The 26,931-nt window shown below is 49.6% G+C and overlaps 13 protein-coding genes across 13 annotated transcripts; 7 read left to right on the top strand and 6 right to left on the bottom strand.

Annotated features, from left to right (window-relative positions):
* The first annotated feature begins 52 nt into the window (after nt 1–52).
* EURHEDRAFT_508470 (C2H2-type zinc finger protein) lies at nt 53–1,975 on the top strand. Its single transcript, XM_040785891.1, has 2 exons — nt 53–189; nt 251–1,975. The coding sequence occupies exons 1-2, from the start codon at nt 108–110 to the stop codon at nt 1,846–1,848; spliced, it is 1,680 nt and encodes a 559-aa protein (XP_040635180.1). The 5' UTR covers nt 53–107; the 3' UTR covers nt 1,849–1,975.
* Nucleotides 1,976–1,995: 20 nt separating this feature from the next.
* Nucleotides 1,996–2,494, bottom strand: EURHEDRAFT_241226 (uncharacterized protein). Its single transcript, XM_040778065.1, has one exon. It carries the CDS (start codon nt 2,404–2,406, stop codon nt 2,134–2,136), a length of 273 nt encoding a protein of 90 aa, XP_040635179.1. The 5' UTR covers nt 2,407–2,494; the 3' UTR covers nt 1,996–2,133.
* EURHEDRAFT_380993 (uncharacterized protein) lies at nt 2,461–4,293 on the bottom strand (the record flags this gene model as incomplete). Its single annotated transcript, XM_040779356.1, has 4 exons — nt 2,461–2,580; nt 2,641–3,446; nt 3,502–4,132; nt 4,189–4,293. 4 exons carry the CDS (start codon nt 4,291–4,293, stop codon nt 2,461–2,463), a joined length of 1,662 nt encoding a protein of 553 aa, XP_040635178.1.
* Nucleotides 4,294–6,205: 1,912 nt separating this feature from the next.
* Nucleotides 6,206–9,785, top strand: EURHEDRAFT_380992 (PH domain protein; the record flags this gene model as incomplete). Its single annotated transcript, XM_040779355.1, has 3 exons — nt 6,206–6,221; nt 6,287–6,795; nt 6,846–9,785. 3 exons carry the CDS (start codon nt 6,206–6,208, stop codon nt 9,783–9,785), a joined length of 3,465 nt encoding a protein of 1,154 aa, XP_040635177.1.
* Nucleotides 9,786–10,076: 291 nt separating this feature from the next.
* Nucleotides 10,077–11,997, bottom strand: EURHEDRAFT_416362 (retrograde cargo receptor ERV46). Its single transcript, XM_040782932.1, has 3 exons — nt 11,545–11,997; nt 11,308–11,488; nt 10,077–11,254 (listed from the first exon to the last, which is right to left on the bottom strand). Exons 1-3 carry the CDS (start codon nt 11,735–11,737, stop codon nt 10,312–10,314), a joined length of 1,317 nt encoding a protein of 438 aa, XP_040635176.1. The 5' UTR covers nt 11,738–11,997; the 3' UTR covers nt 10,077–10,311.
* Nucleotides 11,998–12,562: 565 nt separating this feature from the next.
* Nucleotides 12,563–14,829, top strand: EURHEDRAFT_464784 (mRNA export factor mexA; the record flags this gene model as incomplete). Its single annotated transcript, XM_040784987.1, has 3 exons — nt 12,563–12,976; nt 13,178–14,728; nt 14,782–14,829. 3 exons carry the CDS (start codon nt 12,563–12,565, stop codon nt 14,827–14,829), a joined length of 2,013 nt encoding a protein of 670 aa, XP_040635175.1.
* A 574-nt stretch (nt 14,830–15,403) lies between these two features.
* EURHEDRAFT_518346 (putative GARP complex subunit Vps53) lies at nt 15,404–18,077 on the top strand (the record flags this gene model as incomplete). Its single annotated transcript, XM_040786665.1, has 3 exons — nt 15,404–15,479; nt 15,543–17,338; nt 17,391–18,077. The coding sequence occupies 3 exons, from the start codon at nt 15,404–15,406 to the stop codon at nt 18,075–18,077; spliced, it is 2,559 nt and encodes an 852-aa protein (XP_040635174.1).
* Nucleotides 18,078–18,920: 843 nt separating this feature from the next.
* Nucleotides 18,921–19,300, bottom strand: EURHEDRAFT_240995 (uncharacterized protein). Its single transcript, XM_040778064.1, has one exon. The coding sequence runs from the start codon at nt 19,192–19,194 to the stop codon at nt 18,997–18,999; it is 198 nt and encodes a 65-aa protein (XP_040635173.1). The 5' UTR covers nt 19,195–19,300; the 3' UTR covers nt 18,921–18,996.
* A 106-nt stretch (nt 19,301–19,406) lies between these two features.
* EURHEDRAFT_380988 (glutathione S-transferase family protein) lies at nt 19,407–20,076 on the top strand (the record flags this gene model as incomplete). The annotated part of the gene is made up of 2 exons (XM_040779354.1): nt 19,407–19,614; nt 19,667–20,076. 2 exons carry the CDS (start codon nt 19,407–19,409, stop codon nt 20,074–20,076), a joined length of 618 nt encoding a protein of 205 aa, XP_040635172.1.
* Nucleotides 20,077–20,146: 70 nt separating this feature from the next.
* Nucleotides 20,147–21,779, bottom strand: EURHEDRAFT_416358 (60S ribosomal protein uL10). The gene is made up of 3 exons (XM_040782931.1): nt 21,509–21,779; nt 21,383–21,452; nt 20,147–21,311 (listed from the first exon to the last, which is right to left on the bottom strand). The coding sequence occupies exons 1-3, from the start codon at nt 21,680–21,682 to the stop codon at nt 20,620–20,622; spliced, it is 936 nt and encodes a 311-aa protein (XP_040635171.1). The 5' UTR covers nt 21,683–21,779; the 3' UTR covers nt 20,147–20,619.
* Nucleotides 21,780–21,911: 132 nt separating this feature from the next.
* trm82 (putative tRNA methyltransferase) lies at nt 21,912–23,704 on the top strand. The gene is made up of 3 exons (XM_040785570.1): nt 21,912–22,460; nt 22,513–23,172; nt 23,226–23,704. The coding sequence occupies exons 1-3, from the start codon at nt 22,051–22,053 to the stop codon at nt 23,605–23,607; spliced, it is 1,452 nt and encodes a 483-aa protein (XP_040635170.1). The 5' UTR covers nt 21,912–22,050; the 3' UTR covers nt 23,608–23,704.
* Nucleotides 23,705–23,849: 145 nt separating this feature from the next.
* Nucleotides 23,850–25,114, top strand: EURHEDRAFT_464768 (uroporphyrinogen decarboxylase HEM12; the record flags this gene model as incomplete). The annotated part of the gene is made up of 4 exons (XM_040784986.1): nt 23,850–23,904; nt 23,954–23,995; nt 24,070–24,993; nt 25,044–25,114. The coding sequence occupies 4 exons, from the start codon at nt 23,850–23,852 to the stop codon at nt 25,112–25,114; spliced, it is 1,092 nt and encodes a 363-aa protein (XP_040635169.1).
* Nucleotides 25,115–25,192: 78 nt separating this feature from the next.
* EURHEDRAFT_533605 (cytosine deaminase) lies at nt 25,193–25,862 on the bottom strand (the record flags this gene model as incomplete). The annotated part of the gene is made up of 3 exons (XM_040787253.1): nt 25,193–25,255; nt 25,383–25,648; nt 25,704–25,862. 3 exons carry the CDS (start codon nt 25,860–25,862, stop codon nt 25,234–25,236), a joined length of 447 nt encoding a protein of 148 aa, XP_040635168.1. The 3' UTR covers nt 25,193–25,233.
* Between the last annotated feature and the right edge of the window lie 1,069 nt (nt 25,863–26,931).

Below are 26,931 nucleotides of genomic sequence, written 5' to 3'. Positions count from 1 at the left end.
AATCTTTGATATCAGCGAAATTTACGATTTGGGCTTCGATTAACGATTGATAGTTTTCAGTTTTCTCGTCCTTCATGATATGAAGGATAGGTGGGCTCAATTGAGCCATGGTTCAGAAACGAAAGGCTTCTGCGGGCAGCTCGCCGCATCCGAAGAGAATGCAGAAAGAGACTGTGCTGGACCACAACGGTAAGCCTGGTCCTATCTTTCTTCGATAGAAAAACACTAATAAGTATGAAAATAACGACAGATCCAATATATGAAGAAACACATTCCGATCCAGAGTATTTGTCTGAAAATGATGATGGGAGCTTTGCCAGCGACATCCCGCTCGAAACCCCAGCGACACCAATCTCCGTGACGTCGAGCAGATATCCATCAGAACTCAAAACTCACCTCTGCCCCTACGAAGATTGTACAAAGGCGTTCAATCGACCGGCACGTCTACACGAGCATTTGCGGTCACATAACAATGAGCGACTCTTTACCTGCACCCGAGATGGCTGCGACAAGACCTTCCTCCGAGCCTCGCATCTCAACCATCATGTTAAAAGCGCTCACACCGGTGTTCGAGACTACGTATGCGGTCGTCCAGGATGTGGGAAGAGTTTTGTGACAGGATCACGGCTCCGGAGGCATCTGGCAGCACATGATGGAAGAGACAAGTACCGCTGCACGGAGTATCCGCCTTGCAGTGAGACGTTTCGGAAGCACACGACGCTCCAAAAACATATCATGACGGCACATTTGAAGCAGAAGCCTTTTCCTTGTCCACATGTTGATGCAGCGACGGGACAGAAATGTCCAATGGCGTTTGAGACGGCTGGACATCTTCGTGCGCACGAGAGCAGACTTCATACAGAGAAAAGGTTCACTTGTACGGAATGCTCTCAGCGTTTGGACATCGATAATGACGAAAGCGAGTCTGCTGTTACATTTCCTACATACGCACTCCTACAAGCACACATTCGCACCGCTCACCCACCTCAATGTCCAAACTGTCTCGTCACCTGCTCTACATCGCGAGAACTGCGCCGCCATCTGGAAGTCGCCCATGGCGACGTAAGCGTCGAGGAACGAAAAGTCTTCCCATGTACCATACCCGGATGCGACCGCAGCTTCACAAAGAAAGGAAACCTAACTGTGCACATCCGGACCGTGCACGAGGGCGAGAAACGCTTCGCCTGCGGCGAAACCGACCTCTCTACTTCCAAGAAAGTCGCCAGCTGGGACGGCTACGGCTGCGGAAAACGATACGGTACAAAACTTGCACTAGAAGAACACATCCGTACCGCGCATCTGGGCTTCCTGAACGCCAAAGCATTACGCCGGCAGCGGTTGGGTCAAGGGCAAAACAACAACAACAACAACAACAACAACAACAACAACAACAACAACAACAACAACAACAACAACAACAACAACAACAACAACGACACCACGACCAACACTCCATCAACCCTGGCCGCGCTCACAGGTGCAGGATACGCAGAAGAAACAGGACGGCACATTGCCTGCTTCATCGACTCGTGTGCGCACAGATTCCATCGCGATTATGATCTCTGGGTACACATGGGCGGTAAACACGGTTGCTCTGAAGACGAAATTCGAGACCTCTTCCTGCGGCGGGCATTATTATCTGCAAATGAAGACGGACAGCAACAAGAGCAGCAGCAACATCTCAGCGCCGAGGTTTTCGGAATCTACGGATACGAGTTCGACGCCGATCCTTATGAGTCGTACCCTGCCGAAGCGATGCACGCAACAGAAGATGCAAAAGAAGAGATACCCCCTGATAATGATATGGCACTTATTGATCCTGTTTTGGCGTACAACTTGTTGAATTGAGCCATGCATGAGCTATGTTTTCAGTTTAGTGTTCGGTGTTTGTATATAATCATGATGCTTGATTTAGATTTGTTTGAACTTGGCTAAATTACCTATCTACACTGCTATTATGATATGAGTTGTTTAGTATTGATATGTTAGTATATCCTTGCGCCGTTCGAGTTAGTGTGCCAGGTTTGACGTATAGACAGTTCAGATTAGATTAGATGGTTAGACTTGACATGTCCAATGCTGGTTCTGTTCCGACATTTGGGCTTTCGTCAACCAGGTCTCTTGCCAGAGTGGTCAGCACGCAGTGTAGGAGGGGAAATACCTTATTGGGTTTAGGTCATGAACTATTGTATGCTCAACGATCGACTGTGCTCTGGTGTGAATGAATGTTAGCCACAAAATCATAAAAGTAAAAAGGGAATATCTAAACACATACAAATGTCCAAGAACCTGCTTTTCTGTTCTTCCTTTCATGTCCTTTTTCAATAACAAGACAATAAGCCACCGACTTTTACCTTCGAACCTGAATATTTTTCTCTTATGAATGGATGAGAGTCCAAAACGCATCGCGACTAGAGCGGAGAGAGATATCGAGATTTGATATACCAAGCGAAAGGCTAGTCAAACACATCCGACAATGCGACGTTTAGGGATCGGAATAGGTCGAGTAAGAGGCAGGAAAGAGAGGTTATTATTCTTCTCGACGGCTGCGGCTTTCTTGAAGATCGAGCCTGAGTAGTCCTATCACAACATTAGCCAGTCCGCTTTAAACCCCCCCCCCCCCTTCAATAAGAAGCTCACCGTATAATCCAACTCCAACCTCTTCTCAAGCATAATCTTCGAACTCAACGTCATCTCAACAGAAGCCTGCGCCAAATACTCCAAAACCTGCCGATCGTGATATGTCTTTACTTGTCCTTGACTCATTCTTAGACGACGGTGGATAAGTGGCAGTTTCTGCGAAAGCAGCGTAGCCGAATCAGACCACTCCATTGAGGCAGCGCCGGAGACACAGTCGTGGCTATAGTCGTAGCTCAGGTCGGCGATGGCAGAGAGGTAGTCCGTGTTCCTGCTCATGAGGGCCTTGTCCGCATGCGAAAATGGTGTGGTGAGACCGGAGCGAATGCGTTCATTTGGAATCCTGATCGTCGTGAAATGGTACAGGACAGCGATGCGGTCCCAGTCGGTGAGGTCGGTTGGTTTCTTGAGGGTGAAGGCGCGGACGATATCGCAGAACAAATGCACGGCTGCTGCACCGCGAGCGAGGCCCAGCCAGACTGCTATCTTCAGGATCAGGTCCAGTATGCTGCCTCGTAGCTCGGGACGAGTCCAGTTGCACCACGCTGTGGGCTGGCTATCTGGATGGACGGGGAGGTAGTCGGGGAAATTTTCGTGGAGCGGAGGGAGGAAGCCGAGGGCTCGAGCTCTGTGAGAGGAGGTCCGGATTAAGTGCGCTTTGTAGTACTGGTGGAAGGAGGTGAAGTGGAGATCTGTTTTGAGGAACTCACCCCAGCCGAGAGAGGCTTTGCAGGCGTCAATGCGGAATTCGCGGATGCTGACTTCGGCTTTGTGGTCTTCGAGAGCGGTCTTGGGAGAGAATATGGTTCCTTATTTGTCAGGGCTTCTCGATTCTAGGTTCGAGTGAGGATAGGGTTAGCTTACTGTCATCATTGGCACCCTGGATCTCAGCCGAAACCTCCTCCTTGAAGTGTTTGATAATACGCATCGAGGTCTTTACTTGGTCGCATGAGTCGTCTGGGTTGTTGAGTCGACTGCCAATCCAGTAGATTGGTTTAGGGTCATCTCCCCACAACGGCGACAGCAACTTTTTCAGAACCCCAAGCTCAGTCACGAACATCCTATCATCAATACTCTTGACACCACCAATGCGATAGTATCTAGGAAACGGGTGCCTCTCGCACAGCCACTTGAACATGGAAAGCTGGAAGTACTCCATCTGGTCCCAGTCGTCAAGCAGAATAACCATGAGATGCGAATACGAACCGGGAAACAAATCATGTTCAAAACGAGGAATCCACGCCTTCACATAATCTGGGAACGTAGCGGCATCGAAGCCCCTAGCGAAGTTGGTCACGAGCTCGCGAAGGCGTTTGGTATCGTACGCGGCGAGACGTTCTTCGCGGTCGCGCTCGTCTAGGTCGAACGGGTCAGAGAAGACGGAGGTCGTGTCGTCGAATGGATCAATCAGGCGCTCCTCAGGGGTAGGAAATCCTGACAGAGGGAAGATTTCCTCAGGCAGGACTTCTTCCATGGTGATGGTTCCGTTGAGTTCCTAAAAGAGTAATGTGTTAGGGTTCTGGCGTGGAGTGGCTATTTTGTTGCACTTACCGTGAACACAGAGAAAGGCAAGTATATTCCAAAGACCAAGTAAATGAAGACTACCAGAATTGTCGAGAGCTTGCTGCTGGCAGCCCGGCGCTGAAAGACGGGCATCCAAAAGCTTGTAGTGCGACACCAATCAGGCTGGTTCAGATGAAAGCAAAAAGAGAACAGGAAGTGGAAGAGGGGTAGATATATGTCTCCATGAGAAGGTCATTAGGGAGAGGGGTAAGGTAAATGCTTATCCTGGTGTAGTGAATGGAGTGCTCGAGTGAGTAGTGAATACACCAAAGTAGTAATTCTAGGGTAAGCAAAAAGAACAAATATCGAACTATTCCGAGACATTCGAGACATTGGCGGAAGACGCTGGGGGTAACTGGTCATGACTGCTTCTGCCTTGCGCAACAGTCATTCTATGCTATGATTCCATGAGTAGAGCCTTATTCGTCTTGTAGTCGATTTGGCTTGACTTTGCATCCTCTCGTTATCTCCCAGTCATGTTTAGCATCGTGAGTGCGGCGATATGTCCCAGTGATACTCTATGAACGGCTGCCCAGCACTATCAGATCCAAACTAGTGGGACAACATAATATATACAATAGAACCACTAGCAGTGAGTAAGCAATGAAGCAGGTCAAGTAAAATCACATGACAAATCACATGACCAGTGAAGGCAAATCAGCCACTTTTCAAGAGGCAAGCTTCGTATGCTTTTTTAGTGCAAAGCCAATAGAGTTGCCGTCGTGGCGTTGAATGGAGAAGCGATCGGCCAAGTGCGCGTCGGAGTTTTGGGAGTGCTGAATCCTCCGCTGCATGTAAATAGCATATTCTGTACATATGTATAGGTATTTGTAGTTGACAGCCTTACCTTTGGGTAGGATTGCTCTGATACACCTCATACAATCCCGTTGTCTGCGAGTGTCAGAACTTTTCTTTTTTTTGCCCCAGATGCATTACTATATTTGGTAGCCGTGGAATGGGACGGTAACTTACGGTATTGCATACATCCTGATAAGGCTACATTCTTTAGACAATAATATACAGGGGTACAGATGACACTTTAGATATATTTCTTATTGACTTCTATACTACCACGTATACAGAATATTCACAGTATTACTCCTGGATAATATCGTTACTCAAATAAAAGCAAGTGAAACTGCGCAGTGCCGATCTCTAAACGACACTAAAAAAATCACTGTAGGATGACGCCAGCTTCCCCATAATACCGTATGAGTACTTTGTATAGATACATTCCGGCGGTTGCTGGTCAGCGGGAGGCCATAACAACTCTTCTGTCATCTTTACTCTTTCTTTCTCCCATCTTACCAGGCAACCTTGGGAACCCTTGAATACCAGGCATAGACGGTCCCTGGAAACAGGCACTGCTGAGTCGGCCGTGTCACGTTCTACGGAGTAGACCCACGTTCACTTTTGCTTCATCTCCAATTCCATCTTCCTTTTTTCATCTTCTCATCTTTCTCTATCTCCCTCTTTCTCTCTCCCTCTTTCCGCCTTAATTTGTGTTTGTTGGGATAATCTAGTTGTCTTCTCTATTGGAGGCGCTTTCACATTCTTCACTACTACTCTTTCTGTTATTAACTCTTGTCCTCCATTCAACTGCTTGGGACTCCGTCCGTCCTTCCTCCGCATTTTCTACTCCATTTCTGACACAAAGCGCAGACTTAATTCTCTGTCGTTTCGCCATCATTACAAAAGTCCTGCGCATACTCATAGATTTGCTTTCAAAGCGAACAGTCTTAGCCGGATCTGAGACTGTTGCCGGTTCCTGCAGAAAAAGCACCGGCTGATCTATTAATATACCCAACACTTCGCCTCCCACTTTCGCTGCTTCCTACAACGCCTCCTTCTTTGATTTTATCTCGTTAAAAGATTTCTATAATATTCTGGCCTTAAACTGAATTCTCTCGTGTGAATTTATCACCACTGGAATACCTCAGGTATTGCGCAATACGTCTTATCATTGGGAATTACGATAGATCATTGAGATATCAAGCCACTCAGCATGGCTCGTTCGCGGGGTAAGTAGTACTAATCAGATCCAAAGCAAAATTTGCCGGCATGTGACTGACTTTCTCTGCTACAGTAATCTCGTTCATGTCCTCTTTGGGTCCGTCCCGCAACAGCAACCAAGCCAACAATCGCAAGCGCGATTCCTCTGCTTCATTTACGCTAGAGTCGTCATCGCTGTCAACTGTGGGCACGACTTCCTCTGATGCGCCATCGCCGGTGGTCGAGGGTTCGCCGACAGGAGCTCCATATAGAGAGCGCCGTGGCTCTCGCCCGTCTTCAGCCGTTTTCTCGCACAAACCTCCGCAGTTAGATGTCTCGGGGGATACACCTGCTGAAATTCAACCAATTTTTGCTCTTTTGAACAGTCATGCCAACAAAATATACCAAGAGGGATATTTTCTTAAGCTGAATGATTTGGATACCCATGGCCGGCCTTGTCCCGATAGACAGTGGGTGGAGTGCTATGCGCAACTGATCGGAACTGTTCTGTCGCTATGGAACGCCGCTGCGCTGGACGCAGCGCGAGATGGGCAAGAGGTGCCTCCGACTTTCATCAATTTGGCTGATGCCTCGATCAAGACGGTAGGTCCTCTTATGTGTTGTCTACTTGGCTGAAGTCTAATAAGTAGTAGATCGAGACGCTGCCCGTTAAAAACCAACAATCGCAGCCATTGAAAAATGTGTTGAGTCTCTGCTCTGCAGGCCAAAACCGATATCTCCTGCACTTCAACTCGTTCAATTCGTTAGTCCAATGGACCTCCGCAATCCGATTGGCTATGTACGAGCACACGTCCCTCTACGAAGCGTATACCGGTTCCATTTTCGCAGGGAAAGGAAAAGGTCTCGCAAATGCCAGTTCTATCTTGCAACAGACGCGGTTCAAGCACGAAGACTGGGCTCGTGTGCGGTTTGGTGCTGGTACACCATGGCGGCGTTGCTGGTTCGTCGTGTCACCGCCGGACGAGAAAGAAATACAAAAGGCACGCAAGACGATGAAGAGACGATCCGCCTATGATCGGTCGCCCTCTACAGTTAAGGGAAACATCAAATTCTATGAGTCAAAAAAGACCAAGAAGCAAAAGCCGATTGCTACCGTCACTAATGCCTACGCTGCCTACGCTATCTATCCCGAGTCTATCCCATTGATTGATCAGTCTACATTGGTCAAAATTGAAGGGCATATCACAATTCATGCATCATCCGAATCGAGCACGGAAGGTTTTGTCTTTGTCATGCCCGAAACACATCCCGCGGTGTCTGGCTTTGAAACGATGCTTCGCTTCCTGATTCCCACGTTCGACACTTTCAATCTCTACGGGCGTCCCAACCGTATTATTGCCGTCACAAACCACATAAAAAGTATTATGTTTGCTTTCCCCAGAAATCGTCGACATGGTTATCTGGACAGCCTGGACATCGCAAATTTGATGCAGACTCCCGGTTGCCTGAACTGGAGTGAAACGGAATGGAGGCAGCAGCTCAAGGAGGCGACCGCCCGTCGCATGGCTGCTGGTGGTGGCGGCAGCAGAAGCAGCAGTATCTCAAGCGAAAAGCCGCGCTTTAGGGCTAGCTTGCCCAATCGACAGAGTACTATGCCCGTTGGTGCAGCCCGCATGTTTACTCCCCCTTCACATTTCCAGCCAGCCTTGAATCAATCCGTGGATAACATCATCCCCGAGAGGCCACGAGAAGAGCCCGAGTCGCCAAGCAACCATTCCCGGGCCCAGTCAGACACTGTCGGACTGCATGGTCCCCTCGAACGGCCTTCGCGATTTCGCACAGACATGTCTCCAGCATCATCGGTTTACCATCTTGCGGAGGATGGCAGTGAAAGGCCCGAGTCCAGCAACAACGACCGGAGTATCTCAGACCACGGGCAGCAAGTTGACCCCCAAGCTGCAGCGGTTCGGGAGGATCTCGTATCTCCATCCCCGCCGGCACCTGTGTCAAGCCCTCCTGCATTTACTCATGGACCGAACCAGACACCCTCAATTCGACCACGCCCATCAGTTGATGCGAGAAAGGCTAACAATCGCATGTCCAAGGCCACTTTTGCGCAAATGGCTGCTGCTAGTGGTGCCGGTCTATCAGCCGGAAGCCCCACAACCAAGAGCACTGAGGACATGCGTCAACAGAATGTGTCCGCCAGTAACCCCTATGCCTCTGAGCCTCGCGGTTTGGGTGTATCTGATGTGAACTGGCACGCCTCCAGCGAGGTTATCGCGGCTCCGAAACTCGTTACGGTACCATCACCAATCACTATCCGTTCGGCAGGCAGTACACCGTCGTCTGGATCACCATCTGCGCCATCGTCAATCAAGAACCGTTTGAGCTTGGATACCACCAAAGCAATCAAACGGAAACCCGTTGGTCAATCGCAGAGAGCGCAGTTTGATGTCACCAGTCCGGTGGTTAGCACCACGGGTGAGCCCAGTTATGATGATTTACGGCACACTGTCGACGAGGATGCACTGAATCAGGTCGGGTTACTTCACGACCCCACACCATCCCCGGCAAAGGATAGCCATCATGATGAAGAAAGTGTCTACGACACTGTGTATGATGACGCATCCACGGTCTCTCCAGACTACGCGAGTACCCACGGATCTGTTTACAGCAAGGCCTCATCCGTCCGACGTCCTAGGATGGGTGTGAAGAAGACAGTGGGGGGTGGCGAGCCAGAGAGAAACGTGGTTATCGGTGATGCTAAATACACTGTTGATCAACAACAATCCAAGTCCAACCCGGATATCCCGAGCGTGGACTTTGGGCCTACCATGACTTATCTCCCCACGACTGGTCGCCCGAGCACAGCAGACACATTGAAACAGTCTGGACACGAGCGTACCGGCTCCGACTCTACGGAGAGGCAGCGAATCAATGTCCCAACATATTCCTCCCATTCGAGAAATTCAAGTCGGGACGAACGTCGTCGCAGCATCCCCTGGCAACCCGGAATGTCAAATGGACGCCCTACCACCCCTCTTGCGTACGGCCAGGGTCCCACTTCCCCGGTTCATCCACGACCCCAGAAACCTCCAGTTTCACCCAACTGGATGGCCCATTCCACTTCCAACATGCATCTGGGACAAAACCAATCCCAGCCTCGTTCCCGCGGCACCGGCGCCATGATGCCCCAGAATATCTCTCCCAACTTGTCCGCTCGCGAACAGGAGCACGTCGCACGCATGACCGGATCAGCCTTTTTTAACATGTCCTCTTCATCTCACCGACAACAACCACAAGCTGGCCCCAGAGGCCTCGTCGCGGAGATTGATGCTCGCGAACGCCAGAAGAAGGATCTGAAGGAGGGCATGTCCAACCACATGGTACAGCACGCCATTGCCCAACGTCAGCAGCACATGCAATACCAACCACAGCATGCTTCGTACTACGGAGGTGATGCTTACAATGGCTACAACCTGCCCGCAGCTGGACATAGCGTTGGTGCGCTGAACCAGGCATACCGTACTGATGAACCGCGACGGCAGACTTGGTACGGAAACAGGATGCAGCAGACTGCACCGATTTACTACAGCCAGGGTCCTGGGCAGTATACCAACATGCACTAACCTTACTTCTTTTGATCTCTTTCACTCTGCTATATCTTGATTATTTATTTCTTTTGTTGTAGCGTTTCCTGGCGGATCTATATATATCCTTTCACTTCACATCTTTTTTCCTTTCCCCCCCTTTTCTCTTTGATTTCCTTCTTGGCGTCAGAACGAAAGAAAACAAGCGTGTTTTCTTTCGTCCAACAGACATTCGGTGTTAGAACAGGTCTGGCGTATCGGTGTCTGTTTTATCTCTGTTAGAATTTTTCAATTGCAGTCTCGCTTGATTGAGTGAAGAGAACCTTTCTGGATTACTTTTGTAAGAACAACGTATAGTCTCTTTAGATATCTTATCGTAGATCTACGTTCTTTGAAAACCGAATCCGTAGAACTTTCAAATGCAATGAATGCTAAACGACTTGATATAACATAAAAACACCACAAACGCCTCGAGTCGAGTATCAGGCACGAACAGGAACTGTATATAAATTATAATTCGCTTTTTCTGTTTTTCTTCCTTCCTCATCCTTTTCAACCGACACGCTCAACTCGAATGAATCTTCTTCACCCTTATAGCCCCCTCATACAACCCCCGATCCACAGCCGCCGCAACAGTCAACGTCCCACCGATAATCGCACAAACCCCCGTCAAGAACCCAGAGAACGTCTTCTTCCTCGCCTCGCGGTTGATAACCTTCATCGGGGAAATGTCGTAGTTGAAAAACACACCGGGGATACCGCCCTGTGCGTGGATGCGCTCCTTGTGGCCCTCTGCTGCGTCGTTTCCACCCATGAGCGCGCGCTTGTGCGAGGTCACGGAGTACTGGTGTGTTTCGATGGAGCCCTGGTTGCCGTAGGCGAAGCCGTGCGCGCCCAGGGGCGCTTTGTCGTAGGTGTTATGGATGGTGGAGGAGAGGAGGGGGTCCCAGCCTAGCGGGAGGTAGGAGGTTGAGACAACCTTGACGAAGTACATGAAGTTGTAGGCTGGTTCATCAGTGGCCTGCTGCGTGTTATCAAGCGGGTTGGTGTGGTGGTGGTCTGTCCATTGCCAACGGTCTGAGAGTTCGTCGGGGAGTTGGGGGCCGAAGCGGAGCTGGTGGATTTCATGGGTCATGGTGTGGCGTTCGCTTTCCGGAAGGTTCTTTTCAAAGAAGTTCTCGAGGTCGTGGGCGTGGATGTTGCCGGAGGTGAAGCTGCGGCCCGGGGCGATGTGGAAGTTGCCGATGACTTTGTTAACGCGGACGACGCCTTCGAGGCGACAGCCTTCGCGGCGTTGGGCGTTGAGGCGCTCGGCGTAGCCTTCGCGGTCGCATTGTTCGATGTTCTCCCCTTTGCCGAAGGCCCATGATTTCTGGGCGTACGCTTCGCGCACTTCATCGCAGGTGTTGCAGCAGCCGGGTTTCATGACGCCGTCGGGGGCTGGCGCGCCACCGCATTCACCGCAGTAGTCAGGGGCGAGGTGTTTGGCGATTTCTTCTTGCGAGTGTCTGAATCGTTGTTAGACGAGCAATGGAGGGAATGAGTTAGTGGAGGGGCGTACAGGTCCAATGCCTGAACGTCCAGGACTCGACCTCCTTCGGCCTGCGGACTCAAGCGCACTTTGTTCACACCATGCGCAACTCCGACCTGCTGTTCCCCAGAAACATCCATCACATCAAGCGTAAGAAGTTCGCATGGCAATCGCGGAAACGTCACGTTCAGATGGATCTCCATTTTCTCCCCTATACCAGTATCAATCAAGGGTCCAGTCCATGCATTATATCCAGACAAACCATACCTCGCGACTTATCAACCACCAGCTCAGGAAGCACCGATACGCGCCTGTAGTCCACCCATTCTCCCCAGACCAACCACAGTATAACAAGCAGCGACGCTATGGTGACGATCCCACCAGAAGTGGTGCGAATGCGAGCATCCTCAACGGTTTTTGCAAAGGCGTCTAGCTTCGTGAAGCGCGATTTGGCAGGCATCTCGAGACTAAGCGACGACCATAAGTGGGATTAAACGAGGGACAAGAGGTGTACTCTGCAGATAGTGTCAAGTCGATCAGGTCCAGCCAGCGGCCCGCAAGGAACGACTATTTGTATATAGATGTCCTATTTTGGGTTAATTGGGTCCGTGACGAGAAGCTTGGGACAATTGGATGACAGCTTAATTACACTGGCAAACACACAGAGTAATAGCAGCAGTGTTGCTATCTCTGCTGATGTTTAGAGGAATTGAACCAGCTGGCCTCAAAGTACGCGGAGTACGGAGTATGCGTACGTAGGCTGTATGTATGTATGTAATGGTTTGCTCCGAATTGCCTGCATTACGTATTCGTATTACCGTCTCAGACAGAGGACATATTACAAGCTGTGATTGGCGAGAAGCACTCCGCCCCTTGGTGTCTTTCTGCATTGTAAAGTCACGTGCGTTTCAGGCAGTCGAAGCAGCAATGACTCACGTGATAAATAATTCACGTGATGACCAATGCACGTCACTTTTTGCTTTTGCAATCCTCGCTGGCCTCGTCCATTGTCTCCTTCCTTGTTCATCCTCGACCTCGAGGTCAGCACAGGCCTCGCTTTACACAGCTTACCTCCGTTCCTGATCGCCTTTCGTTATACCTTGTGTCTCTCGTTCTCTGACGAGCCCCATCAAGAACTCAAGGCGCAACCTTCCGCTCCGCGAATTTTTTCCTCTTTTTCTTCGTTATTCAACTACTTTCTACCTACTTCCCACAACGAAGATTTTTTCGATAATCTCGCCTACTCCTCGTTGCTACAACCTTTAGCCCGAATAGCATGAGCAAAATGAAGGGTGGAAAAGGTCCTCGACGCTCTGGTGGGACGGATCGCGGAGGCATTCGCAAGCGGGGTGGTCCTACACGAGTAGATCGAGATGGTGATATGGAGATGGATGCTGCTGGTGGAGGTGCTCGGGGCCGTGGCAAGAGAACACGAGGCGATCAAGGCCGCCCCTCAGGCCCTCGGGCTCCTGCAGTCGATGCGATCCAAAAGGCGATTTCCGGCAGCACCACCACCCCCCAGGTCAACATCCGACAGGGCGGCAAAGGAAGCAACCTCGAACAAGTCAGCATCCGTGGATGGAAACAAAGCAAGGCCGCTTCGAATCGGGACGGTGGCCACGAAAGCCTGATCACCTTCCTGGAGAAGAAAATCAATGCAACCGACTCGAAAGCTGGCTCGCGCGCAAGAATATCAAAGGTATGTGCAACATCACAACCACTAGCGGTCACCGACATGAATTCGCGACTTCGTCCTCTCCGATGTGTTCTCGTTTTCAGGGATGGATTAACTCCGAAACAACGTTCGACACTCCCTGGGCTTTCTCGCGTTTGTTCCTTTGGGTGACTTTTGCGGTTTTCAAGGTCTCCTTATGCCTTGCTAACGTTCAACTAAACATAGTCGCGGATTGAGGGGGACACTCTAATCGTCTCGATCCGGCCGGATTTGCTGGACAGGATTCTTCGTCTAAATGGGTTTTCTTTCGCTGGAGCTCCTCTCACGGTCGAGAAATATGATGCCATGACCGATCAGCCTATGATTTCGGACATTGCGCAAAATGGCAGCTCTTCATCAGCTGCCGACACAAAAGCCAAATTATCGACTATCCTCGCCAAGCGCTACTTCCAAGATGCGAAATTACTTAACCTCTCGGCACTCGCAACTGACCCTGACCTCATGGCTATGGGCATGTTCAACACCACGTCGACCGAGTCCAAGTTTTTCCCGGCGCTGATGAAAATTTGGGAAACGAATTTCACGAACTCTGCTGCGAAGCGAGAGGCTGTCAAGAGTGTTAGTCTCTCGGATAATCAGTTGGCCAATATCTCGGTAGTCACTACGCTCGCTCAGACATTCCCCGACTTAGAGAACCTGGACTTGTCGAGGAATGATTTCAAGGACGCACAAGCTCTTATCGCGTGGCGCTGGAAATTTAGAAATCTTGAATTCCTCGATCTCACAGGGAATCCATTCAGCGCAGATCCCTCCTTCAAGGACACGATGCTCAAGTGGTATCCGAAGCTGCGAATCTTGAACAATACGGAAGTCCGCACGGCAGAGGAACTGGCTGCACAAAAGAAGACGCCAATTCCCGTTCAGCCTCCCTACTTTCAGGACCAGTCGCAGATTGCCGAAAACTTTGTCAAGGCATTCTTCACCGGCTACGACACTAATCGTAGTGATATCCTAAACAGTGTTTACGATCAAAACTCCACCTTCTCATTAAACGTGAACGCGACAGCCCCGAGAGCCCAACAAACCGAGACAGCAGGATGGGACCCGTACATAAAGAAGAGCCGGAACCTCCTCAAAATCAATCATCTACCAGCTCGAATGTCTCGGGCCTACCAGGGCGTGGAAAAGATCCGTGAACTATGGAACTCGCTCCCGGCAACTCGGCATCCCGATATCGCGGCACACCCGGAAGAATGGCTTATCGAATGCCATCCCGTGCCGGGTCTTCCTGATCCGACTGGGCAAAGCGCAACGGGTGTTGGTGGTTTACTCATTAAGGTGCATGGAAAGTTCGAGGAAATGAGCACAGGAAAAGTGGAATTGCGCAGTTTCGATAGAACTTTTCTTGTCGGCCCCGGGTCAGGTGCAGGAGGCATCAGGGTGAACAGTGATATCCTCTGCCTGCGGGCATACGGTGGACACGAGGCATGGACTGTCGAGACTTCACCTGTGCCTCAAGCAGCCCCCCCAGTACAATTGCCTCCAATGCCTCAAGTGCCAGGAGTCCAGCCCCCGACCCAACCGGTGGCGCCACCTGCGACTCCGGCGGGCTATGGTATTCCTGCGCCTGGAAAACCCGATGCGCAAGTACAACAAGAACAACTGGTGATGCAAATGAGCGCCAAGACAAACATGACTTTGCAGTACTCTGAGATGGCGCTCTCGGGTAATGGATGGAACGTAGAAGTTGCGTTGAAGAATTTCGAGGATCTCAAAGTTAGTTTGTTCAAATGCTTGAATAATGTTCCATCATACTAACAAATATACAGGCACAGGGACAACTGCCACCGGACGCTTTCCTCCCTGGGACGGCTTGAACCTCCTACATACTACTCCATTCGATTTCGACATTGAACATTCTCCTCTTTGCGCTTAACGGCAATGCTGCTTGCATTCTACAGCAGCTTTTTTACATCATTTCTTTTTGGGTTAGGGTATATACGGAGTGACTTGCTTTTGCATGGTTTTGGCGAATGGACGATGGCTTTTCAACTTGGAATTACAACACTACTATTATCTTATTCATACAGCCTTATGACCATGTCAATATAGATGGCTACATTGTACCGATTATACTAAACAATCTGTTATCATCATCATTTAACTCGCCCTCCCTTAGTAGAGTGTGTGTTTGTAGTTATCTCATACAGTGACGGTTTCCACTGTGCCAAGCCTCCGTCTTCCATCGCGTCGGAGCTCAAGTGCCCAACTTCCCCCCTCGAGAACCTCTGCAGTGGCCGTCAATTCGTTCTATTGGCATAGTTTCCCCTCTATTTGCCTCGCACGTTATTCGTTTAAGTGAAGCAACGAATATTGGGTCTTTATCGACCCAGGAATCGCAGCGAGTGTGTCTAGCGTGTTCTCCGTACTCCGACGGAGCTACTAAATGACATGTCTTCTACCACCGCAACCACCACCAACCATATGCTGCCAGACGAAGAACCGAGCCTTGATCCTCTAGATGCGGGTGAGACACTATTTATAATATACCGGGGGTGTCATAGCTGATATGCTGATTACGACGAACCAGCTGACTACGATCCAATCGACCACCTAAACGCTATCTTCTCGCACCCTTCCACCCTCTCCTCCGTATCCCAGGTGTCCGAATCCCTTCAAACCTACGAAGATGAACTGGACGATGATATCGGCTCGCTGGTGGAAGACCAGGTCACATCCAATGCCGAAAGCGTGGAGCGCATCCAAGCAGCCAAAGCCGACCTGAGCGAGCTATTCAAGAAGATTGACGACGTTCGCGACCGCGCATTGAGCACCGAGCATGCGATTACAGAGATGACAGCAGATATCAAGCAACTGGACAATGCGAAGAAGAATCTCACGTTGTCGATGACGGCGCTGAAGCGGCTGCAGATGCTCACGACAGCGTACGATCAGCTGCGCGCGCTGAGCCGAACAAGACAATACCGCGACTGTGCGCAGTTACTGCAGGCTGTTATACAGCTCATGGCGCATTTCAAGTCATACCGGTCGATCGATCAGATTGCGCTGCTGAGTAGAAATGTGGCGGATATACAGCGGGAGTTACTGGAACAAGTTTGTGAGGATTTCGAGCTGGCGTTTGCCAAAGGGGAGGTCGGGCCGAAGAATGCGATATTGGCTGAGGGGTGCTTGGTTATTGATTCGCTTGGGGATCATGCGAGGTCGCGGCTTGTGACTTGGTACTGCAACTTTCAGTTGCGGGAGTATCGGCAGGTTTTCAGGAATAATGAGGAGGCTGGGTCTTTGGATAACATTTCGCGGAGGTACTCGTGGTTTAAGCGGATTTTGAAGATCTATGATGAAGATTATGCTGCTATTTTTCCGGCAAGCTGGAAGGTTGATGAAATTCTGGCCAATGTTTTCTGTGAAGGTACTAGAGATGATTTCAAGGGTATTCTTTCCAGGTCGGTGCGGAATGGCCAGACTATCGATGTCAACCTGTTACTCTCGTGTTTACAAGAGACCTTGGACTTCGAGCACACTCTGGAGCGCCGCTTTGCCAGTCCTTCGCGGCCTTCAACCGATACGTTTGTCTCGAGCGAGGTATCTGTCTTCGGCCAAGCAATTTCGGAGGCTTTCGAGCCATACCTAAGCATATGGGTTGAAGCTCAAGACAAGCAGCTGGCTGCACTCATACCAAAGTACCGACAACAGCCCCTGAAACCCCCAGATGAGGAATTCGACTCTCACATTGTCATCTCCTCATCAACCGAACTCTTCACCTTCTACAGACATGCATTGCAGCAATGCGCGAAACTTTCCACAGGTGGCAGTCTTGCGGACTTGGGCGGTGTATTTGCGAAATACTTGGACCAATATGCGCAGCAGGTTCTTCTTTACTATATCAGCGAACGACCTACAGGGCATACGCCTTCAAAGGTTCCGTCTTTGGAAGACCTCATTCTAGTTCTCAACACCGCGGACTATTGTTACACGACATGTACCCAACTAGAGGAGAAGATCAAGGGCCGGCTGGACAAGAACCTGAAAGAGAAGGTTGACCTACAAAGCCAAGCTGATTCCTTCATGGGAATTGCCTCTGCAGCCGTACGAGGCCTTGTACGGCAGGTTGAGGTTGAAATGGAGCCCTGCTGGCGAGAGATGCGCAACACTTCCTGGAATCGTTTAGAGGCTGTTAGCGATGAGAGCTCTTATGTGGGGCAGGTGTTGTCTAAGGCGAAGACGAAGGCTTCGGAGATTCTAGAGTTCTTGCATAAGCAGCAATATGCAAGAGCTTTTACTGATCATCTTGTGGAGTTGATATCGAGTCTTTTCATTACGATCGTCTTTCAAAGCAAGCCTATTTCAGAGACGGCAGCAGAACAGGTGAGTGTCCCAACTATAGTAAGAACTCGAAACCCAAGGCTAATTTGTATAGATGCTTCTTGACTCTTACACTCTCAAATCCGGCCTCTCATCCCTTCTCCCGCCCCCCACCCCAGCAAGCTTCGCCAAACGTGTAAATTCCAGCTTTTCCAAAATTGAAGCTCTACTCAAAACCGTTCAAGTCCACCCCTCACCCCCCGAAGCCCTCGTCCAAGCATACCTAATCCACATCGCCGACCAAAGCAACGCCAATTTCCGCAAGATCCTCGATATGAAGGGTATCCGCAGCCGTCAAGAACAGAATCACCTTGTGGAACTCTTCCAAGTGCATCGTGCATCTGAACGCCACGCACCGAATCTCCAACAAAGCAATCCCGTCCTTGCAGCACTGCAGCCCTCTGGTACTTCCTCATCTGGTTCTGTATCTCAGGGCCTAGGCTCCGCATCTACATCCCGGTTCGACCCGTCCATCCTCGGCTCGGTTATTATCTCCGCTGCTAAAGATGGTGTTGATCGATTCGGTACACCCTCGAACGGTAGCGCCGGAGGTCCTGCGCCCTCCTCGTCCTCGGGGGCTTTGTCTCCGTCTGGAGGGGACGGTAGCAACGAAGGGTATAGCTACGCTGGTAATTTGAATGAGAATCTGAATCTGAAGAATATTGGGAAGTTCTTCCGGAGGGATTTGGGTGGGTTTGGGGGGAGGTTTAGTGGGAGGGGTGGTGAGGATGGGGGTGGTTGATTTTGTTAACTGTTGTATAGACTCTTTTATTCCTTTCTTTTCATAATGTGGCTCTTGTTATATTCCCTCGTTATTATAGAGGCTTGGTCTTTGCATGGCATGGGCTTGATTCCGAGTATAGACCCCGTACATAAACACAGGAAAACGTTTTTGCTGTTCCCAAGAGCAATGCATATTGAATTTCGACTATGGAATGAGCAATGACAAGGCTGGCTTTGGCTTTTTGGGGTGGATAAGGTCGTTAATACACTTAAGGCGCGTTAGTCTCTTCTTTCCAATTCATGTACTCCGTATTAACATCGATTCTATCATTGTGCCTGCTTTATACAATGAATGCCACCACAGCCACTCGTACTCAGAGAACATCAACCCCCCGAATATGAGTCGTTCCTAAACAATGGACTAACGCAGCTATCCCCCCCCCAACGCAAACATCCTCTCAGCCCTACGCTCTTTTTTTCCTGGATCCTTTGATTCCAATCTCACAAACTGGCAGACAAACCGTTGTCCACATAATCAAGGAACAAACCGAAGAGCCAGATGTACATGGACCCAGCTATGACCCTCTTTTCGTGGCCCTCCGTGATGCTGCAAAGGCATATCCATCACATAATGACAGATTCGTTGAGTTTGTCGTTGAGCTGCAAGACAACTCGTTTCTTGGCGGGATGTTCAGGGACCAAGTGTACAAAATGGGTCAAGATCCAACGGAGTCCGAGTTTGGTCGTAAGTGTCCCTTCCACACGCTCTGCTAAGACAGCACCCTGACAAAGCCCAGAAATCGGACCCTCACCATTCGACAAACACCATCCCCAAGTGCCAGTAATAAATCAGCCTCTGCGCTGTCGTCAAAAAACTCCACAGCCGGGATATCCGCACAACCAGTTCAATCAGCGACCTATCCCACGGCACCCAAGTTCTAATGGAAGTCCTCGAAGAAACCCCATGGAAGTAACACGACCATGAAGACATCGAAACTTACCCCCCACAAGAAGATGGAACAAAAGACGAAGAGGACGAGGGATTCTACGAGGAAAAAGCATGAGATCTTACTAAAGGGATTGAGACGTGAGACACAAGCCATAGCCCGATAATTACACCGGGATTTGCTTAGCATCACTTATTCTACTCATTCGAGTCATAACGGACTTTTTCCAGCTGATTGGTAAGTCGCTCGTATTAATTGACGTGCACCAATGAGCATTGTTAGAGGTGATGCAAAGACGGTCTCTACCTCACCAAATATATAATTGCACTGGGCAGCCTTATCCAAGCCGCCCAAGCACCTCCAATCTTACATCGTTACCATAATCCAAACCAAAGCCCACTATGCCAACGCTATACAGCAACGAGGCATCCGGCAACAGCTACAAAGCCCGCCTCCTAGCCTCATTCCTCAACATCCCACTCGATATAATCCAACTCGACCTACAGAACGGCGAACAGCGCGGAGACAAGTTCCTTGCCATCAACCCACAAAGCGAAGTTCCAACCCTAGTGGACGGCGACCTCATCCTCGGACTCCGCCGCAATCCTGGTCTATCTAGCGGGGAAATATCAAAACCCTGATGGAAATAATTGGAGGTCAGCGGACATAACAGAAGAAGCGCTCATCACAAACTGGCTTGCTTTCGCTGCTAGTTGGGTGCAGTATGGTGTTTTCACGGCACGCGCGATAGTTTCTCTTGGTGAAACATTTAACGGGTTGGGGACTACGAGTACTGAGCAGACGCTGCGGGAGGCGAAGATTCGCGGGGAGAAGTCGTTGCAGATTCTAGATCAGCATTTGGGGAGTGTGGAATGGTTAGTGTTGGGACGACCGACGATTGCGTATATTGCGGTTTTTCCATATGTTGCGTTGGCGCCGATGGGAGATATTTCGCTTGAGCCGTTTGGGAATGTAACGAGATGGATTGGGCGAATTAGGGAGCTACCGCGGTTTATTCCTATTGATGGGTTGGATGATCCGTTGTATCTTCGGACGGACAGGATTACATAGGGAAGATGATCGGGTTACGATACGATGAGGTATTTGAATGACTCGAAGAATTTAATAGTATTGATTGCAGGTTTCTGGAGCTACAATAAGCGAAACTACGTGAGTTCTATAGGAGCTCGAAGTGCGTAGACCACGGTCACTTGGATCGATAACTAATCTTAGAATCTCGTTAGCAATCATTCAACGCTTGATATGAGTGTATAATATGAGAAAAGGCAGAATGAGTGCAAAGGTGTCAGCAAAAAATTAGAGTGTTGTTGTTGCGATTTTTGTTCTTCAAAGCATCCCTTGAAGGTATGCTACGAGTTAAAAATGGTCTCATCATTCACCAATGCATGTGGGTGGAGTTGTGGTAAAGGAGGATTGAAGGAATGAAAGACTCACCAATCTCATTAGAGAAATGGAACGTATGTCTACGTCCATATCTAGATGAATATCCAAAAGGATTGTATCCATGAACTTTTCCATTTCCAACCATTGACAGGTCATAAGAAAAATCTAATACATGGCAATCGTATTCCGTGAATCAGACGAGCGATGCGCTTAGTCGAAGAGACCGAAGCCCATGTCAGCGTCAGACTCCTCCTCTTCCTCCTCCTCCTTCTTCTCGGCGGGGGCGTCGCCACCAGAGGGAGCGGCGGCAGCGGGAGCGGCAGAGGCGTAAGCTTCAGGGTTGGCAATGCGGTCCTTGAGCTCATCAATCTCGGGCCAGCTGTACTCGGTCTCGACGGCAACAGAGAGAACCTTCTTGTAGCCGTTGACGAGAGAGTGCATGACCGAGGGAAGGGTGGGGTAGTTGGTGGCCAAAGAGACGGTAGCAATGCGCTGGATGGCCGAAGACAGAGCCTTGAGGAGCTGGTCCTCCTCAATGTCGAGGATCTCAGAGCTGAAAGTCTGGCCGTTGTCGTACACCTGAGCGACGGTCATACCGTAGGTGAAGGGCGAGATGTTCAGCAAGTTAAGGAGCGAAGCCTCAGAGGGTCCGACCTTGGTGCCAGCCTCAACGAGCTTGAGGTCCGAGGTAATTTCAATGGTACCACGAGCAATCTTGGTGGGGACACCGAGAGCCTGGAAGAAAGAGGTCTTACCCGGTTCCATACCAGTGTTACCGGCAGGAATCCAGACATCGCCAGGAGCAACAGCGCCAGCACGGGCCGGGGCAGCGACACGGTTGGCGAGGATCTTGGTACGGGTCTCCTTGAGGTCACCGTTGGTGAAGATGAAACCAACGTTACCTGCAAAAAACCAGTCAGTCCAATTCTACCAAATTGATCGCAAAATTTCATCGCAAGGTAGGAAAACTCACCCTTAACGAAGGGAAGCAAACGCTCGTACTCCGGGTTCTCGGCAACGAAGCCCTTGATGGCACGGCGAACCTGAAATCACAAGTCAATAGCTATTCCAGTACGGCAGAGATCGAGCGCAAACTTACCATGGTGTTCTTACCCATCAGGACAACGCCCTCACCACGGAGACTCAGACGAATCTCGTGCATCTGCTGAGAGCTGACATTGTCGATACCGACAATGAAGACCGTCTTGAACTCATCAAGGTTGGTCTTGAGCTTCTCGAAGTAAGCGGTCTTGAAAGCCGACTTGCCCCCCATGTCTCCTTATTTCACTGAAGATAGGATGTTTAAGGGCAAGGAAATTGTTTTGAAAGCTGGTGATGTACGATGTCGAATCGTGACGTTGAAGTTCGAAGAAGGAAAGAAAAAAAAAAGAATTTTGACATTTTTGGGAAATCTTCTTGTGGCTTCGCCTAGCGAGCCGATCACGTGCTCCCCGCCCGTCAGCGGAGCCGCAAAAAGAAAAGGGCTTCACGGCGGCTGTATAGAGCCGTGTTTATGATATTTGATTTGTTATTCTCAGTCTTCCAGGCTGGATGATATCTGCGAGAGCTAAATCATTGTCATTCCTGAATTATCGGTTTACCTATTTCTGACTCGGTGATATCCGGTCTTTTACCTGCACTATGGCCGGAAACTTTCAACATCCATTCCATTGCGTCCGATACGTGGATAGACAATCTACTTGCTCCCAGAGCTTGCTGATTGCTTCTTCTGGTCCGCGACTTTACTCTTATGCTGCTGAAACCGGACAGCGGCTCGCCATTTGGCCTCGGGATGTAGATGGCGTGGAAGTGAACCAAGAGCCTCCAGAGAAGAAGCGAAGAGTCTCCAACCCTGAAGCGCCTGCAAGAGAAGAATCAAAACCTGATGGCAAAGATTCAGAAAAACTCTCGACTTCGATTGCGTGGTCGAGTATTCCTCTGCTGGTTGCTTCTTCTAGCGGCAAGCACGTGGTTGTCCTTACATCGGAAGACAAATGCGTCCGTGTTTTCTCTGTAGGGGATGATGGAGCTCTTGAGCAATTGAGTGCACGGTATGGAGAAATTTCTTCAAAGATGTAGATTGAATACTAACATCCTGAATAGAAACATGCCAAAGCGGCCATCCGCCATTGTCTTGGCCAACAATGACACCACCATTCTGTGCGGGGATAAATTTGGAGATGTTTATTCTTTGCCATTAATTCCCAGTGAAAGGCCAACAGCTCTCCCATCCCGGACAATCGCCCAGGCGAGGAGCCAGCCTGCAGCGACGTCCTTAACTGTGCACTCTAAGAAGAACCTGCAGGCTTTGGAACAGCAAAAACGGCAATGGAAGGAAGGCTACAGACCTGAAGAGAAGACTGGACCAACATTCGAACACCAAGTATTGCTTGGCCATGTCTCGCTGCTGACAGATTTGATTTATATTTCGTTGCCTGGTAGCAAACGCTCATATATCCTGACTGGAGATCGGGACGAACATATCCGGGTATCCCGTGGCCCTCCTCAAGCCCATGTCATTGAGAACTTTTGCCTGGGTCACAATTCATTTATTAGCAAACTTTGTGTCCCTCAGTGGGCGCCGGAATATCTCATTTCAGGTGGCGGTGACAGCCACTTGTTCGTCTGGAAATGGACAGAGAGTCACATACTTCAAAAGGTCCCTCTCGTGGATAATGCCTCTGAAACTACGGAGGTCGCTGTCCGCGGCATCTGGGCTGTGTCTCTTGGAATGTCGAATATCATCATTGTTAGTCTTGAGGGGTAAGTACATGTTTTATCTATCCTTGGAGATTAGTGTCTAAAATCTACCATAGATCCTCGCAACTTTTATGCTTTGTGCTGGAACCAACCGGGACACTGAAGGCCCACAACCCTATCCAGCTCTCTGGAAATGTTCTCGACCTGACAAGTAACAATGAAGCAATTGTTGTTTCTATTGACGGTGTTCGCAAGGCTGGTTCGACTCAAGAATGGAGGGAAAGCTCTTCTTCTCCCCAGACTCTCTTGGAAGCATTCCGCGTGAAGGCTGGTTCGGAATCTCTGGAATGGGAGCCCATCCATGAATTGCCAGAGGCAATCAGCACCCAAGGTACTTCGAATATCACAGCAGCAGCTGAAGGGAAACAACGAAGGGAACTGAATGAGTCTACATACAGCATGGCTAATCTCCGGAAGAGAAAAGACGAAGATGATTAATTTGAAAAGGATGTATACAATTGGGATTGCAATGATTAGGTAGATCCGTGTAAATAATTAGTACCTTCAAATATACATGTTACAAGCTATACGAGTCTACACTTATCACTTTGCAGGCAACCTGTACTCGCTCCCGTAGAACGGGCCCGCTGAGCGCCGGATGGGCCGAGACACCGAGCTGATAAAATATCGCCCCGCCTTTCCACGGTCCCTTCATCACAACGACACACCATCTCGCCAAAATGCAGAAACAATTCGAGCCTCTCAAGAACGATCTTCTACTCAGAACCGCACGAGGTATACAAGTTGAGGCCCTCCAATTGAGACAAATCTGACGTAATTGCAGGCGAGAAAGTGGAACGTCCTCCGATATGGGTTATGAGGCAAGGTGAGTTCCCAATGACATTGATAGCGATGTGAAAAGAAATAAAGTGAGAGTCTGACACATTGACGGTTTTGCAGCTGGACGTTACCTCCCCGAGTATCATGAAGCCAAAGGCAGCCGCGACTTCTTCGAATGTTGCCGGACACCCGAAGTCGCATCGGAGATTACCATCCAACCCGTCGAACGATATACCGGTCTTATCGATGCCGCCATTATCTTCTCAGATATCCTGGTCATTCCTCAGGCTATGGGAATGCAGGTTGAAATGGTGGATAAGAAGGGCCCTCACTTTCCTGACCCACTCCAGTCGCCGGACGATGGTCAATACGAGAGGGTCATGCAGAAAGATGTTAATGTCAAGGATGAGCTGGACTATGTATACAAGGCTATTACCCTCACCCGGCATAAGCTGCAGGGCCGTGTGCCGCTGATCGGTTTTTGTGGCGCGCCCTGGACTCTGCTGTGCTACATGGTTGAGGGCGGAGGAAGTAAGATGTTCGTCCAGGCTAAGACGTGGCTCTATAAGTACCCGCAGCAGTCGCAGGCATTGCTGCAGAAAATCGCAGAGATTTGTGTGGAATACCTGGCTCTCCAGGTTTTGGCGGGAGCACAGTTGGTCCAGGTCTTCGATTCGTGGGCTGGTGAGCTTTCTCCGGCGTCTTTCAAGAGCTTTGCTCTTCCGTATCTGCGCTATATCTCTGCCAACCTGCCGAAGAGGTTGGAGCAGATGGGGTTGGAACCAGTGCCGATGACGGTCTTTGCGAAGGGCGCATGGTATGCGCTGGATGACCTTTGCGAGTCGGGCTACAACGTTGTTGGTCTTGACTGGCTGCATGACCCGGCCGAGGCCTTCAAGATCGCGAATGGGCGTGTGACTATCCAAGGAAATGCTGACCCTGGTGCACTCTATGGAGGCCGCCCGGCCATCGCGGAAGCCGTTAAGACTATGGTTGATGGGTTCCAAAAGGGTAAACAGGGATGGATTGCCAATCTGGGACATGGTATGCCACGCATTCTTTCAATATTGCCCACGCAAGACTAACGATTACAGGTGTCACTCCGTTCGTTAAGCCGGATGATTTGAAGTTCTTCTTCGAAGAAATCCACCGCTTGACAACTTAAGTCAATCGATTCTTATGCGAATGAGTACTTACAACGTCCGGATATTGGTTTTATGTACATGATTGATGACGAAACTTCCTTCAATCAACACATTGACCTGAACCACCAGACGCCTGAACCTAAATTGAGATATCCTCATTCCTAAAAGTTTGCGATTAGTACATTACTGGGGCAACATGGTGAATCCGAGTAAAGAAGGATCACTGAAGACCATTAGATCCCGCGATGTCTAGCGACTGGGAATCTCAAAAGAACATGAAAGACCTACCAGAGTTCAGGCTTTTCCTTGACGAACTTCTCCATCAAGTGCTTGCACTCTTCATTGTCCAACACGATGACTTCCTTTCCCCGAGCGCGAAGATAATCCTCACCGCCCATAAAGTTCTTGTTCTCACCAATGATCACCCGATTCACCTTGTAGAGTAGACAGGCACCAGTGCACATGTCACAGGGAGAAAGGGTAGTATACATAGTGGCCCCCTCGTAGGCCCATGCGGGCAAACGGCCAGAGTTTTCAAGAGCGGACATCTCGGCCTACAAATTTGACGTGAGTTTATTTTACGCCTTGCATGTAGAAGGAAGGACTAACGTGCAGAATGGCACTTCCATTCTGAGCGCGCATGTTGTGTCCCCTTCCTAGGATCTTACCATCCTTGGATACCAATGCTGCGCCAATCGGGACACCACCCTCAGCGGCACCCTTCTGAGCCTCTTCGACGGCAGCGACAAAACCGGGGTGTTGTTCCATTGTGTTGATGATATGGGAGTAAGTATAGAAATTGAGGGGATTGAAGGTGAGGAGGGCAGTCAGGTTCCAGATTACAGATAACACTACAAGATAGACAACTCCATATTGTCATGACTAGCTCGTTCCGCAGTCAAATTCCGTATGGGCTCCGGATTCTGATAAGCGAGTGGTTGAGCCCATCCAATGTGGCACCTTGGTGCCTGAGGATTAAATACTAGTTAGCCACAAGGAAAATTTGTGCATAAATTCTGCGCATAACAGCTGAAGGATACATTGCGGGCATTAACTTTATCTTCTATATTGGCGCTAACTAATTAACCTAAATTGACTAATATTGCCACTTAATACACCCTCCTGTTCCAGTGTTAGCCAAATGATAGACCAATTTCTATCAAATCTCTGCCTCTTTTCCGTGGAAGCGCATGGAAGAAACCACAATACCGTATTTTTATCCCATCAACAGTAGGCAACTGCCAACCTGGAATACTGGAACCCTGTCACGGGCGCGTAATTACGAATACCATTTGCCTTCATGGAAAGGCGGCGAAAGAGTTGGAAAGGCGAAGAATCGCATGGAAGACCGACGGTACCAGCGCTCGGGCCATGGATTTCCTTCTAAACAAGCAATCGAAGCAGCCAGAATGCGCAGGTGAGAGAAGAGAGAGAGGTCGGACTTTTATGTGTTTTGAGATTGAGTGCGAGGAAGGTTATTAGTAGTATTCTACGGTCCTTTTTATATCGGGATTGCCCTTCCTGTAGTTGTTTTAGACCATTTCTCACCTCATCTTTATCTCCGGTATCTGAATTACCTACTGATTGTGAAATAAACACGTATTACGACTTGATTTGGTAGTTCGTTGGTGCCTGACCCTGGTAATTGGGTTACCAAATTTACGTGGGCCTGTATTACCAATACACCGCAGCCGCTGCCTATCGCCGCCGCGGTGATAATCGAAACATCTTCACAAAAGATCCTTCTTTCATCTTTTCCCCATCTCCAATCCCACCCTCAAATATCGAAGTCGCTGGTCAAAAGACCAAGGCTGTTTTTTCTCTTTTCTCCGGGCGT

This window comes from Aspergillus ruber, assembly GCF_000600275.1.
Source record: "Aspergillus ruber CBS 135680 unplaced genomic scaffold scaffold00034, whole genome shotgun sequence".
In the NCBI taxonomy this organism is placed as follows: domain Eukaryota; kingdom Fungi; phylum Ascomycota; class Eurotiomycetes; order Eurotiales; family Aspergillaceae; genus Aspergillus; species Aspergillus ruber.
Note: the sequence above shows the minus strand (reverse complement) of the source record. Positions and strands in the feature narration are given on the sequence as shown.